At 43.6% G+C, this 14643-nt stretch overlaps 1 protein-coding gene across 12 annotated transcripts in view; it reads right to left on the minus strand.

Annotated features, from left to right (window-relative positions):
* The window catches only part of GTF2I (general transcription factor IIi), a 117459-nt gene that overhangs the window by 63292 nt on the left and 39524 nt on the right, over positions 1-14643 (minus strand). For all 12 annotated transcript variants that reach the window (XM_031665460.1, XM_031665458.1, XM_021935760.2 and 9 more), the window contains exons 3-6: positions 12217-12355; positions 3461-3595; positions 1227-1410; positions 1023-1051 (exon numbers count right to left, since the gene is read on the minus strand). In XM_031665460.1, the coding sequence (XP_031521320.1) occupies positions 1023-1051; positions 1227-1410; positions 3461-3595; positions 12217-12355 (487 nt within the window). The remainder of the gene's footprint in view (positions 1-1022; positions 1052-1226; positions 1411-3460; positions 3596-12216; positions 12356-14643) is intronic.

A 14643-nucleotide genomic window follows, 5' to 3' on the forward strand; every position in this document is an offset into this window, starting at 1 on the left:
TGTATGTTTATGTATATATAATTTTTTCCTTTCATCCTTACATGGTTAAGAGTATTCCAGTGATACTGGTTATTTACTTCCGAAAGTCTCAAATAAACCTGGCTCTAAAGGATACCACTCTTTATCCTGTTTTCCCTTCAAATGAAATGGCTAGACTTCCCTAAAGGAAGCTGAAATCCTCATCATTCCTCAAGGGCCCATAGAAATGCTCTCTTCCTCATGAACTCTTCCCTGAACTATAAAGGTATCCAACCTCCAATAATATCCACAGCCCTTTCTCAGAACCATTCTTGCAGTAGGGATGTGATGCTCCTGCCATGTTCACTTTACAGACTTTTCTCTCTTCGTGAGACTCTCAGCTCTAAAAAGTTGTAATGCTGATACACAGATGCATATCCCCTCCCCACCCAATGCTGTGCCCAACAATGCCTTGCCTAGTCAATGACATTAGGTCAATTAAATCCTACTCATAATTCTGCTAAGTGAGGGCAGACATATGATCTTCTACAGAAAACAAGCAGCGGAGCTGAAAACAAAGAAACAGCCGGGCGCAGTGGCTCACGCCTGTAATCCCAGAAATTTGGGAGGCTGAGGTAGGTGGATCATGAGGTCAGGAGTTCAAAACCAGCCTGGCCAAGATGGTGAAACCCCGTCTCTACTAAAAATACAAAAATTAGCCGGGTGTGGTGGCAAGCACCTATAATCCCAGCTACTCGGGAGGCTGAGGCAGAGAATTGCTTGAACCTGGAAGGCGGAGGTTGCAGTGAGCCGAGATCGCGCCATTGCACTCCAGCCTGGGCGATAGAGCGAGACTCCATCTCAAAAAAAAGAAAACAAAAAAACAAATATCCGCTTTTTTAGCTCAAAGAACCTTTCGTGGATTATATAAACATCTAAACAGCCCATCCAAAAATGTCTGACATCATATTCTCAAAGAAAATAAAACAGAAACCATTGAAGTGTATTAAAATCTAGCAAAACGGAGGCTAGCCAGCTATCAAGGAAGTGAATCTCTTACTTACCTAGATGCTTCTTTGGCTCTAAGAAAGGTCTGCATTAAAACAAAACAAAACAAAACTCCATATGAATACACAAAATTATTGTAGCACATACATTTAAATGACCTCTGTGTTAAATATGAATTTTAAAACTCTATTAACATAAGCTGAATATTCAAATTTATATGAATCAACTGTTGATGGCTACAAAGGGAGAAAGCACTTCACCTCTTAATGATGAATGAAATCCCTGCTTTGTTCTCCAAAATCCATTTCAGGGTTGCAAGATCATAGTTCTCGGGGTGTTTAAAGGCAACGCCTTCCGGAAGCCCCTGCACTACCACAGCCGACTGGTCTCGCAGCATCTTCTCATATGGTACAGGTACCACTGTGGATTTGCCTAAAGCTTTCCCTGGGGGAGGTGAAAAGCAGATGAACATCATTCAATGGTAAGATTAAAAAACGAAATCATCGCTAGCTTATTGTGGCTTAATAAGGACATCCATGATTTCTTATAATATGTGATTTCAAAATTAATTAATACTACAGCATTCTAGCTCCCCATATCAGCAGAAGGTCTAAACCTGAAACTGATCCAAAGGGCCAAAATGAAAAGTAGATACAATATTTTACTTTAAAAACTACACAGAAAGAGCAATGGCTGGTTTCTTGCACTATTGCCTTTCTTGAAGATGGTCCCATCCTGGCATATTCTCAGGTACAATTTGGCCTCAGAATATAGAAGCCCAGCACATCCAACCATTACCATAAAATATCAGGAATATTTCAGCTAATATTCTCTCTTTTTTTTTTTTTTTTTTTTTTTTGAGACGGAGTCTCGCTCTGTCGCCCAGGCTGGAGTGCAGTGGCCGGATCTCAGCTCACTGCAAGCTCCGCCTCCCGGGTTTAAGCCATTCTCCTGCCTCAGCCTCCCGAGTAGCTGGGACTACAGGCGCCCGCCACCTCACCCGGCTAGGTTTTTTTTGTATTTTTTAGTAGAGACGGGGTTTCACCGTGTTAGCCAGGATGGTCTCGATCTCCTGACCTCGTGATCCGCCTGTCTCGGCCTCCCAAAGTGCTGGGATTACAGGCTTGAGCCACCGCGCCCGGCCTCAGCTAATATTCTCATTGAAAACTTATCAGGTAAACACAAGCTTCCCATTCACAAATGAGTATATACTGTCAACCTATTGGGCAGCGAGCCTCACACATACTGAAAATCCCATTCCAGAGAATTGATTTACACCTATGACCCCACAGTAAAACCTCAATCTCCTCCTTTGACTGTTTTCGTGTTAAGAGCTTCGTTTTATGATGGGACAAGAGTAACAAAAGGTGGCTTTGCAGGGAATTGGAGAGATGAGCATGCATATTAGAAAGAAACAGCTAGGCTGGGCATGGTGGCTCACGCCTGTAATCCCAGCACTTTGGGAGGCCAAGGTGGGCGGATCACCTGAGGTCAGGAGTTCGAGACCAGACTGGCCAATATGGTGAAACCACATCTCTACTAAAATCTAATACAAAAATTAGCCAGGCATGGTGCCGGACACCTGTAATCCCAGTTACTTGGGGGGGCTAAGGCAGGAGAATCACTTGAACCTGGGAGGCGGAGGTTGCAGTGAGCCGAGATCGTGCCATTGCACTCCAGCCTGGGTGACAGAGCGAGACTCCATCTCAAAAAAAGAAAGAAAGAAAAGAAAGAAAGAGAAAGAGAGAAAGAAAGAGAGAGAGAGAAAGAAAGAGAGAGAGAGAAAGAAAGAGAGAAAGAGAGAAAGAGAGAGAGAGAGAAAGAAAGAAAAGAAAGAAAAGAAAGAAAAGAAAGAAAGAAAGAAAGAAAGAAAGAAAGAAAGAAAGAAAGAAAGAAAGAAAGAAAGAAAGAAAGAAAGAAAGAAAAAAAGAAAGAAACAGCTCTACTGGTGACATTTCTTCCTGGGTTCCTTCAAAATGGAAGTGGAAGAAAGTAAGGTTATTGCAGGGCTGGGCACGGTGGCTATGGACGGGTGTGGTGGCTAGGGCCAGGCACAGTGGCTCACACCTGTAATCCCAGCACTTTGGGAGGCCAAGGCAGGCGGCTCATGAGGTCAGGAGAAACCCCGTCTCTATTAAACAGTGAAACCCTGTCTCTATTAAAAATACAAAAAAAAAAAAAATTAGCCGGGTGTGGTGGTGGGCATCTATAGTCCCAGCTACTCGGGAGGTTGAGGCAGGAGAATGGTGTGAATCCGGGAGGTGAAGCTTGCAGTGAGCCAAGATCATGCCACTGCACTCCAGCCTGGGTGACAGAGTGAGACTCCGTCTCAAAACAAAAACAAAAACAAAAAAAAAAGAAAGTAAAGTTATTTATTGCTAATCCATTCAATCAGTGAAAATGTGTGTCATATAATTTTCAAATCAATTAATCTCCCCTTTAGAAAACTCAATTATATAATGTATCTTTTAGAAAAATTAAGTATTGTTTTTACCATAGCAAAAGCAGAAATAGTCCTCAACTGTTTTTCTGAGTGTTTCAATTTCTACAGCATCTACACTCATTCGATTTGCCTGGGTTGTAGATTTCATTTTATGCATCTCTGCAGCTTTTTCTTCTTCTTCAACACCTGTAAAAAACAATAATAATAATAATAAAAAGATCCATATCCATTACCTTAATATTTGTTTTTTAGTAAAAATCGTTTTCCTGTATTCTAACAGGGAAAACTATTTTTAACATGTATTCTAACAGGAAAAAATATTTCTTAAGTATTCTTTAACATTTATTAGTCATTTGTGATTTGTAATAAAAGCAAAAAAGAGGCTAAGCCCAAGGGCTCAAGCCTGTAATCCCACCACCTTGGGAGGCTGAAGCAGGAGGATTGCTTGAGCCCAGGAGTTCAAGACCAGCTTTGGCAACATAACAAGGACCCATCTCTGCAAAAAAATGAAACTAGCCAGGTATAGTGGTGCGTGTCTGCAGTCCTAGCTGTTTGAGGGCTGAAGTGATTGCTTGAGCCTAGAAGTTTAAGGCTGCAGTGAGCTATGACCGGGCCAAGAACATACCTCTGCACTCCAGCCAAGGTGACAGAGGGAGACTGTCTCGTAAATTTTTAAAAAAGGAAAACAAAAAAAAAGGCCAGGTGCGGCTCACGCCTGTAATCCCAGCACTTTGGGAGGCCGAGGCAGACAGATCACAAGGTCAAGAGATCGAGAGCATCCTGGCCAACATGGTGAAACCCCGTCTCTACTAAAAATACAAAAATTAGCTGGGCGTGGTGGCGCACACCTGTAGTCTCAGCTACTTGGGAGGCTGAGGCAGGAGAATCGCTTGAATCCGGGAGGTGGAGGGTGCAGTGAGCCAAGATTGCGCCACTGTACTCCAGCCTGGTGACAGAGCGAGACTCCGTCTCAAAAAATAAAAAATAAAAGGCAGGGAGACAGAGATTTAAAAGGGAACTCTTCAAATAAAAATCTAAAATACGTAAATGAGATGAATGGAAGTAATATGAAATAGTGACCATCTCTGAAATAAGTGTAGCTATAGCTAAAAATACTACATACTAGTACCCTTGTACTAGTTTTAAAAAGAAAATTTGTATTGGCTACAAATTTAAATGAGAAGATTATCAACACAAAAAAAATTCTAGGCTTACAAAGTCTAGCAGGATAACAAATAGATAAAAGTAGCACTTGAAACATGGCTGGTCCAAATTCAGATGTTTCATGAGTGTACAATACACAATGGATTTTGAAGACTTAGTGCAAAAAAAGTATGACAAATTAATCCATTAATTTTTTTTTTTTTTGGGAAACAGAGTCTTGCTCTGTCATCAGGCTAGAGTGCAGTGGCATGATCTCAGCTCACACTGCAATCTCCGCCTCCCAGGTTCAAGCTTATTCTGCTCTAGCCTCCCGAAAGTAGCTGGGATTACAGGTGTGCACCACCACTCCTAGCTAATTTTGTTGCTTCTGGATTAGACAGGGTTTCACCATGTTGGCCAGATAGTCTCAATCTCCTGACCTCATGATTCTACTTCACTCTCTGCCTCCCAAAGTGCTGGGATTACAGGCATAAACCACTGCACCCACTCCTTTAATAATTTTTAAATTGATTACATTTGAAATATTTTAGATAAGTTAAAGTATTACCAGTAAAATGAATTTCACTTGTTTTTCTTTATTCTTCTTTAATGTTCTAACTAGAAAGTTTTAAATTATGTGAGTAACTCACATGACACTTCTTTCTGCTGAACAACGCTTTTCTAAATCTCAGAAAAGGGCTCAGAATTCTCCTGAAGAATTTCTGTGATTGCCTCCTAAACCTATTGATTATGTTCAGAAGGCCAGTAATTGCTCTTTATCTGCAAAGTACTTTATACAAACAAGTAAGAGGTACTTGAGAATTAGGCTGGATGCAGTGGTTCATGCCTGTAATCCCAGCACTTTGGGAGACCAAGGAGGGCGGATCACCTGAGGTCAGGAGTTTAAGATCAGCCTGGCCAACATGGTGAAATCCCGTCTCTACTTAAAAAAAAAAAAAACCACACACAAAAATTAGCTAGGTGTAGTGGCACATATCTATAATCCCAGCTACTTGGGAGGCTGAGGCAGGAGACTTGCTTGAACCTGGGAGGCACAAGTTGCAATAAGCCAAGATCGCCCCACTGCACCCCAGCCTGGGCAATAGTGAGACTCTGTCTCAAAAAAAAGAGAAAAAGGAGAATTTAAAAAATAAAAGAGAGAGAGAAAAAGGAGAATTACAGAAACCATTCTCCATGGATCAAATTATTAACTATGAGGCCAGTCATGGTGGCTCATGCCAGTAATCCCAGCACTATGGGAGGACAAGGCGGGTGGATCACTTGAGGTCAGGATTTCGAGACCAGCCTGACCAACATGGTAAAACCCTACTACTAAAAATACAAAAATTAGCTCTGCGTGCCTGTAATCCCAGCTACTCGGGAGGCTAAGACGAGAATCGCTTGAACCTGGGAGGCAGAGGTTGCAGTGAGCCAAGATCACGCCACTGCACTCCAGCCTGGGTGACAGAGCAAGATTCCTTTTCAAAAAAAAAAAAAAAAAAGTACAAAAAATAAAAAAAAATAAATTATTAGCAACGAAAACAAAGTATGAATACTGATGGACAGTGACCACAGCTTGCAACTGAGGACAGCGCCCTTAATGCTTACTTCTAACCAGTGGAGAACCATGTAAGCTAGGCAGGACAGGGAAGGGGAGAATAAGCACAGCTGCAAGCAGGCTTATGGTATCGATGGGGCAGATGGCAGCTGATACACACACAATCAAAACCTCATTATTAGTATAAAGAAACACAGAAACATAATCAATGCCTGAACATTTCTCAACATTATAATATTGACAACATTTTAAAAATAGGTTACTAACATAAAGCTCAGAAGATTATAGCATGGGGGTGGGGGACGAGGGAGGAATACAGTGGCAGGGGATAGTTTTTTTTTTTTTTTTTTTTTGAGGCGGAGTCTCGCTCTGTCACCCAGGCTGGAGTGCAGTGGCCGGATCTCAGCTCACTGCAAGCTCCGCCTCCCGGGTTCACGCCATTCTCCTGCCTCAGCCTCCCGAGTAGCTGGGACTACAGGCGCCTGCCACCTCGCCCAGCTAAGTTTTTGTATTTTTAGTAGAGACGGAGTTTCACTGTGTTAGCCAGGATGGTCTCGATCTCCTGACCTCGTGATCCGCCCGTCTCGGCCTCCCAAAGTGCTGGGATTACAGGTGTGAGCCACCGCGCCCGGCGGGGATAGTTTTTAAAAGAAATTAAAAATACAATTGGGAATTAAAATTCGTGAATTAACAAAACTTTTTATTCACTAATAATTTGCTGAATGTATCCCAATTTAATCTAAACTGACATCAGAAGTTTAACTTTAGACCTGAGTGGTATACAGGCATCTGCGGGAGATGTAGGTTCAATTCCAGACCACCACAATAACGCAAGTATAAAGTAAGGTCACACAACTATTTTGGTTTCCCAATGCATATAAAGTTACATTGACTCTTGCTTTCATGAAAGATCTCTCTGTAGTATGACGCTATTTGATAGCATTTTACCCACAGTAGAACTTGTTTCAAAATTAGAGTCAATCCTCCAAAACCCTGCCATTGCTTTATGAACTAAGTTTATGTCATACTCTAAATCCTTTGTTATCATTTCAACAATGTTCGCGGAGGTTGCAGTGAGCTGAGATCGCGCCATTGCACTCCAGCCTGGGCAACAAGAGCGAAACTCTGTCTCAAAAAATACATAAATAAATAAATAAATAAATAAATAAATAAAAATAAATGGCATGCATCTCCTTATACACCTCCATCAGGACTCTGTGAGTGATTATGAGCAGTCATATTTTGAAAGCAATCTTTTTTTCTGAGCAGTAGGCCTCAAAAGTGGGCTTAAAACATTCGGTGAACAATGCTATCAAGAGATATGCTGTCATCCAGGCTTTATTGTTCTATCAAGAGAGCACACACAGGCAGAGCAGATTTAGTGTAATTCTTCGGGACTCCAGGATTTTCAGCATGGTAAATGAGCATGGCTTCAAAGTAACCAGCAGCATTAGCCCCTCACAAGGGATTCAGTCTGTCCTTTGAAGCTTTGAAGCCAGGAATGGACTTCTCTCTAGCTAGCAAAGTCCTAGACAGTATCTTCTAATATAAGGCTGTTGTGTCTACATTGAAAATCTGTTTTGTCAGTGTAGCCATCTTCATAAATTATCTCACCTAGATCTTCTAAAGAACTTGCTGCAGTTTCTACATCAAGCCACTTGCTGCTTCACCTTGCACTTTTATACTTTTATGTTATAGAGACTGTGTCTTTCCTTTTTTTTTTCTGAGACACAGTCTCAAGAGTCCAAGCTGGAGTGTGATGGCGCGATCTCAGCTCACCGCAACCTCCGCCTCCTGAGCTCAAGCAATTCTTGTACCTCAGCCTCCAGAGTAGCTGGGACTACAGTTGCACACCACCAGGCCTGGCTAATGTTTTGTATTTTAGAAGAGACGGGGTTTCACCAGGGTGCCTAGCGTGGTCTTGAACCCCTGAGCTCAGGCAATCCACCCGCCTTGGCATCCCAAAGTGCTGGGATTACAGGCGCGAGCCACCACTCCCAGCCGACTGTGTCCTTCCTTAAACCTCATAAGTCAACCTCTGCTAGCTTCCAACTTTTCTACTGCAGCTTCCTCACTCATCTCAGCCTTCACAGAATTGAAGAGAGTTAGGGCCTCACTCTGGATTACGCTGTGGCTTAAAGGAATGTTGTGGATGGTTTGATCTTCTATCCAGACCATTCAAACTTTCTTCCTGTCAGTAATAAGCTGTTTTGCTTTATTATTTGAGCGTTCACTGGAGCAGCACTTTTCATTTCCTTCAAGAACTTTTCCTATACATTCTCCACCTGGCTAACTGTTCAGCCTAGCTTTCAGCCTACCTCACCTGCTGACATGCCTTCCTCACTAAGCTTCATCATTTCTGCTTTTGATATAAAGTGAGCAGCCTGCAACTCTTCCTTTCATTTGAACACTCAGAGGCCACTATAGGGCTATTAATTGGCCTAATTTCTTTTTCTTTTCTTTCTTTTTTTTTGTTGAGACGGAGTCTCGCTCTGTTGCCCAGGCTGGAGTGCAGTGGCACAATCTTGGCTTACTGCAACTTCTGCCTCCCAGGTTCAAGTGATTCTCCTGCCTCCTGAATAGCTGGGACTACATGTGTGCGCCACCACACCCAGTTAATTTTTGTATTTTTAGTAGAGACGAGGTTTCACCATGTTGGCCAGGATGGTCTCGATCCCTTGACCTCGTGGTCCACCCATCTCGGCCTCCCAAAGTGCTGGGATTACAGGTGTGAGCCACTGCGCCTGGCCGGCCTCATTTCAATATTGTGTCTCAGAGACCAGGGAGGCTTGAGGAGAGGGAATGATGGGGGACCAGGCGATTAGTGAAGCAGTCAGGACACATATTTACCAATTAGGTTTGCCATCTTATATGCGTGCATTTGAGGACTCCCAATACAACAGTAACATCGAACATCACTGATCTCAATACCTTGAACCAAGGAGGCAGACATTGCAGTGAGCCGAGATCACACCACTGCAGTCCGGCCAAGTCTCCGTCTCAAAAAAAAAGGCTGGGTGCGTGGCTGGGCTCACGCCTGTAATCCCAGCACTTTGGGAGGCCGAGGCGGGTGGATCACCAGGTCAGGAGACTGGCACTTGCCCTGGCTAACACGGTGAAACCTCATCTCTACTAAAAAATACAAAAAATTAGCCGGGCGAGATGGTGGGTGCCTGTAGTCCCAGCTACTCGCTACTCTGGAGGCTGAGGCAGGAGGATGGCGTGAACCCAAGAGGTGGAGGTTGCAGTGAGCTGAGATCAGGCCACTGCACTCCAGCCTGGGTGACAGAGCGAGACTCCGTCTCAAAAAAAAAAAAAATCCACCACAGCGGAAGCAATAGTCATGAAAAAGTCTGAACTAGTGCTATGTCAAGAGTTAACAAAATGTGACAGAGAGAACGAAGTGGGTACATGCTGCCAGAAAAACAGCACCAACAGACTTGACAAAAGGTTGCCACAAATATTCAATTTATGCAAACCGCAGTATCTGCCAGGCACAAAAAAAAATGATGTATGCCCAGTTGGGTACAGTGGCTCACCCCTATAATCCCAGCACTTTGGGAGACCAAGGCGGGCAGATCACCTGAGGTCAGGAGTTCGAGACCAGCCTGACCAACATGGAGAAACTCCGTCTCTACCAAAAATACAAAATTAGCCGGGCGTGCTGGAGCATGCCTGTAATCCCAGCTACTCAGGAGGCTGAGGCAGGAAATCACTTGAACCCAAGAGACCGAGGTTGTGGTGAGCCGAGATCGCACCATTGCACTCCAGCATGGGCAACAAGAGCAAAACTCCATCTCAAAACAAAAACAACAGCAAAAAAAATGAGGTATGCTTATATATATTATGTGCCTATAGATACCCTAGCTTTTTTGTTCCCTTTCCATGTTTTTAAGAAAATGCTGTATCAGGCTGGGCGCAGTGGCTCACGCCTGTAATCTCAGCACTTTGGGAGGCCGAGGCAGGCGGATCACAAAGTCAGGACATCAAGACCATGTGGGCTAACACGATGGAAACCCCATCTCTAATAAAAATATAAAAAATTAGCCAGGTATGGTGGCAGGTGTCTGTAGTCCCAGCTACTTGGGAGGCTGAGGCAGGAAAATGGCTTGAACCTGGGAGGCGGAGCATGCAGTGAGCTGAGATCACACCACTGCACTCCAGCCTGGGCGACAGAGCAAGACTCCATCTCAAAAAAAAAAAAAAAAAAAAAAAAAAGAAAATGCTGTATCAATGAGTTAACATAAAACCTACAGACAGTGTTAGGTTAAACACAGATATGAAAATTGTCATACTGTGAAAGGCTGTGAGTATTAGCACCCTATAGTAAATTTCAACACTGTATTCTAATGTCAGGTAACCTCACCACTGCTCTAAATGAGAATTACAAAACTCACTGAAGGCTGTGAGAAGGTGATTCCACTGAGGGAATGGAGGAGAACTGTTTAATTTTGCATATGCTTAAACAAACTCATTTGCACAGTAAATAACTGATTTTCAACACACCAAATTTTTATCTAGAAAAGAACTCCTGGCTGGGCGTGGTGGCTCATGCCTGTAATCCCAGCACTTTGAGAGGCCAAGGTGGGTAGATCACCTAAGTCAGGAGTTCAAGACCAGCCTGATCAACGTGACAAAACCCTGTCTCTACTAAAAAATACAAAAAATTAGCCAGGTATGGTGGGGCGCACCTGTAATCCCAGCTACTCCAGAGGCTGAGGTAGAAGAATTGCTTGAGGCCGGGCGCGGTGGCTCAAGCCTGTAATCCCAGCACTTTGGGAGGCCGAGATGGGCGGATCACGAGGTCAGGAGATCGAGACCATCCTGGCTAACACGGTGAAACCCCGTCTCTACTAAGAAATACAAAAAATAGCCGGGCGAGGTGGCAGCGCCTGTAGTCCCAGCTACTCGGGAGGCTGAGGCCAGAGAATGGCGTGAACCCGGGAGGCGGAGCTTGCAGTGAGCTGAGATCCGGCCACTGCACTCCAGCCTGGGCGACAGCGCGAGACTCCATCTCAAAAAAAAAAAAAAAAAAAGAAGAATTGCTTGAACATGGAAGGTGGAGGTTGCAGTGAGCTAAGATCACACCACTGCACTCCAGCCTGGTGACAGACCGAGACCCCATCTCTAAAAAAAAAAAAAAAAAGGCCAAGAGTGGTGGCTCATGCCTGAAATCCTAGCACTTTGGGAGGCCAAGGCAAGCAGATCACCTGAGGTCAGGAGTTTGAGACCAACTTGGCCAACATGGCAAAACCCTGTCTCTACTAAAATTACAAAAATTAGCCAGGCATGGTGGTGGGCACCTGTAATCCCGGCTACTCAGGAGGCTGAGATAGAAGAATTGCTTGAACACGGGAGGTAGAGGTTGCAGTAAGCCGAGATCACGCCATTGCACTCCAGCCTGGGTGATAAGAGTGAAACTCCGTCTCACAAAAAAAAAAAAGAAAGAAAAAAGAAAGTAACTCCTTACCTAAGTAAAACTTTTAATCTATTCAAAATTTCTCTACCTTCATTACCTTCTCTCTAATGTATCTCATTAATCCAGAGTAAAGCCAGGCAAGGAACACTGGACAATAAACATTACCATTTTTCTTAACTCTTCAGTATCTATCCTGACATATTTCAGTGATTCCTTTGGAGCATTTTGAAATGTCTCCATAAACATTTCAGAAAATCTTTTCTAGTTTAAACCTCATCCTGCTTTAGAAGAAAATATAACTTGGCCAGGCACAGTGGCTCACGCCTGTAATCCCTGTACTTTGGGAGGCCGAGGTGGGCGGATCACCTGAGGTTGGGAGTTCGAGACCAGCCTGACCAACGTGGAGAAACCCCGTTTCTACTAAAAATACAAAATTAGCTGGGCATGCTGGTGCATGCCTGTAATCCCAGCTACTAGGCAGGCTGAGGCAGGAGAATCGCTTGAACTCACGAGGCAGGGGTTGTGGTGAGCCGAGATTGCACCACTGCACTCCAGCCTAGGCAACAAGAACGAAACTCCATCTCAAAAAAAAAAAGACAGAAAAAAGAAAGAAAATATAATTGTCTTACCTATAAATATTTAGGCTTAAAATTAATGAAATGCAAAAGATAAAAATACAATGCTTACAATATTTTACAAAATCTTTTTGAAAATCCTTTCTGGTATTGACAAAAGCACGTCCTCTTTCAGTTCCGACGACAAACACGTCTGTTTCATACACTGCAATGCAGGCCACTTCGGCTTTGGACTTGGCCAATTCTTTACACTATAATACAAACAGCAAATATTATGTTACATGCAGACATTTAAGGGCACTGTTTCTGCTCGATGAATTAAAAAAATCTAACAACATTTTTTAAAGGTACTTCGCTTTCAAAATAGTTTTTGGCCTGATTTTAAACAAAAGACAACACAGAATTTATAAGGAAAAAAAGCAGAATTCCCTTGTAATCTCTTATAGATCAGATTCCCCCAAGAAGCAGACTCAGAGTTTACACAGGCTTGCTGGGGGTCACTGTCTTACAGCTCTTGGGAGGTGGGATGCAGGCGGGGCTGGACAGCGGAAGCACTGAACACTGATGTAGCTGCACCCAGAGCTAGGAGCTGGCGTGGCCCTCCCCAAGGAAAGAGTAGAAACTTGTGAAAGGTGGCTCAAACAGTCATGGCACCTGCGGCAATATGTGCCATCAGTACAAAAGGAGGAGGGATCTGAAACCCACACTACAGCATTCATTACATAATCCCTACCTCCAGAAGTATTCCCCTGTGTACACACAGCCAGAATCACTTTTAGGTGGGCAGAGTATTTACTGACTTTAACTAAGTATATATTTCTGTAAGATTAAATATTCTTTAAAAACGTTATAGAGTATATAGTATTCCATTTAATGAATAGACCTTGGATCATTTACTGATAACATTATTTAAAAGGTTGGTGATTCCAGTCTTCCCCCCAAAAAATAACACCACCATAATAACCTGGGAACAAAATATTTATGGGCACTTTTTTTTTTTTTTTGAGACGGAGTTCCACTCTGACGCCCAGGCTAGTGTGCAGTGGCACGATCTCGGCTCACTGCAACCTCCACCTCACGGGTTCAAGCAATTCTCCTGTCTCAGCCTCCAAGTTACTGGGACTACAGGTACATGCTGCTACCCCAGCTAATTTTTTTGTATTTTTAGTAGAGACAGGGATTCACCATGTTGGCCAGGCTGGTCTCGAACTCCTGACCTCAGGTAATCCACCGCCTCGGGCTCCCAAAGTGCTGGGATTAGGCATGAGCCACCGTACCTGGCCTTATGTGCATCTTGAATGGCTTTCTCAAAATACATACAGAGACATGAGAGTCAAAAAAATAACAAAAACAAAACACATTGACAGTAAATACTCTGAATTCTCAAAATCTACTGAAATTTGCTTCCTAATAAGATTCATAGGCGGGGCGCAGTGGCTCACGCCTGTAATCCCAGCACTTTGGGAGGCCGAGGTGGGCGCATCACCGGAGGTCAGGAGTTCGAGACCAGCATGATCAACACGGTGAAACCCCATCTCTACTAAACATACAAAAAATTACCCGGCAGTGGTGGCAGTCAGCCGCCTGTAATCCAAGCTACTTGGGAGGCTGAGGCAGGAGAATCGCTTGAACCCAGGAAATGGAGGTTGCAGTGAGCTGAGATCACGCCACTGCATTCCAGCCTGGCAACAGAGTGAGGCTCCGTAACAAAAAAAAAAAAAAAAACCATTAATAACAACAACAACAAAAAACCTCAAGCACCATATTCTAGGATACAATCTCACTCTGAGTAATTGCTAATATTATACATAAATTCAAAGTTAACACTTGCAAAACAAATGACTGCCTAAGGTGATGGCAGAAAAAAATTAGAGATTAAATAGGAAAATTAAACATTTAGGTAAGTTAAGAAGATTCTGAAGCATGGTAATAAAAATGTGATTTCAGCCGGGTGCGGTGGCTTACGCCTGTAATCCCAGCCCTTTGGGAGGCCAAGGCAGGTAGATCACCTGAGGTCGGGAGTTCGAGACCCACATGACCAACATAGTGAAACCTCGTCCCTACTAAAAATACAAAAAATTAGCTGGGCATGGTGGCACGTGCCTGTAATCCTAGCTACTCGGGAGGCTGAGGCATAAGAATTGCTTGAAGCCAGGGGGCAGAGGTTGCAGGGAGCTGATATCACACCATTGCACCCCAGCCTGGGCAACAAGAGCAAAATTCTGTCTCAAATAAATAAATAAATAATAAAATGTGATGTGAAAGGCTTAAATCCGTAACTATTATTCAAGAAGAAAAACTATTCATTGGTCGGGGTGGTGGCTCACGCCTATAATCCCAGCACTTTGGGAAGCTGAGGCAGGTGGATCAAGAGGTCAGGAGTTCGAGACTGGCCTGGCCAAGATGGTGAAACTCCATCTTTACTAAAAATACAAAACTTAGCTGGTGTGGTGGCAGGTGCCTGTAATCCCAGCTACTCAGTAGGCTGAGGCAGGAGAATCGTGTGAACCCAGGAGGCAAAGGTTGCAGGGAGCTGAGA

Source organism: Papio anubis, chromosome 4 (genome assembly GCF_008728515.1).
Source record: "Papio anubis isolate 15944 chromosome 4, Panubis1.0, whole genome shotgun sequence".
Lineage (NCBI taxonomy): Eukaryota > Metazoa > Chordata > Mammalia > Primates > Cercopithecidae > Papio > Papio anubis.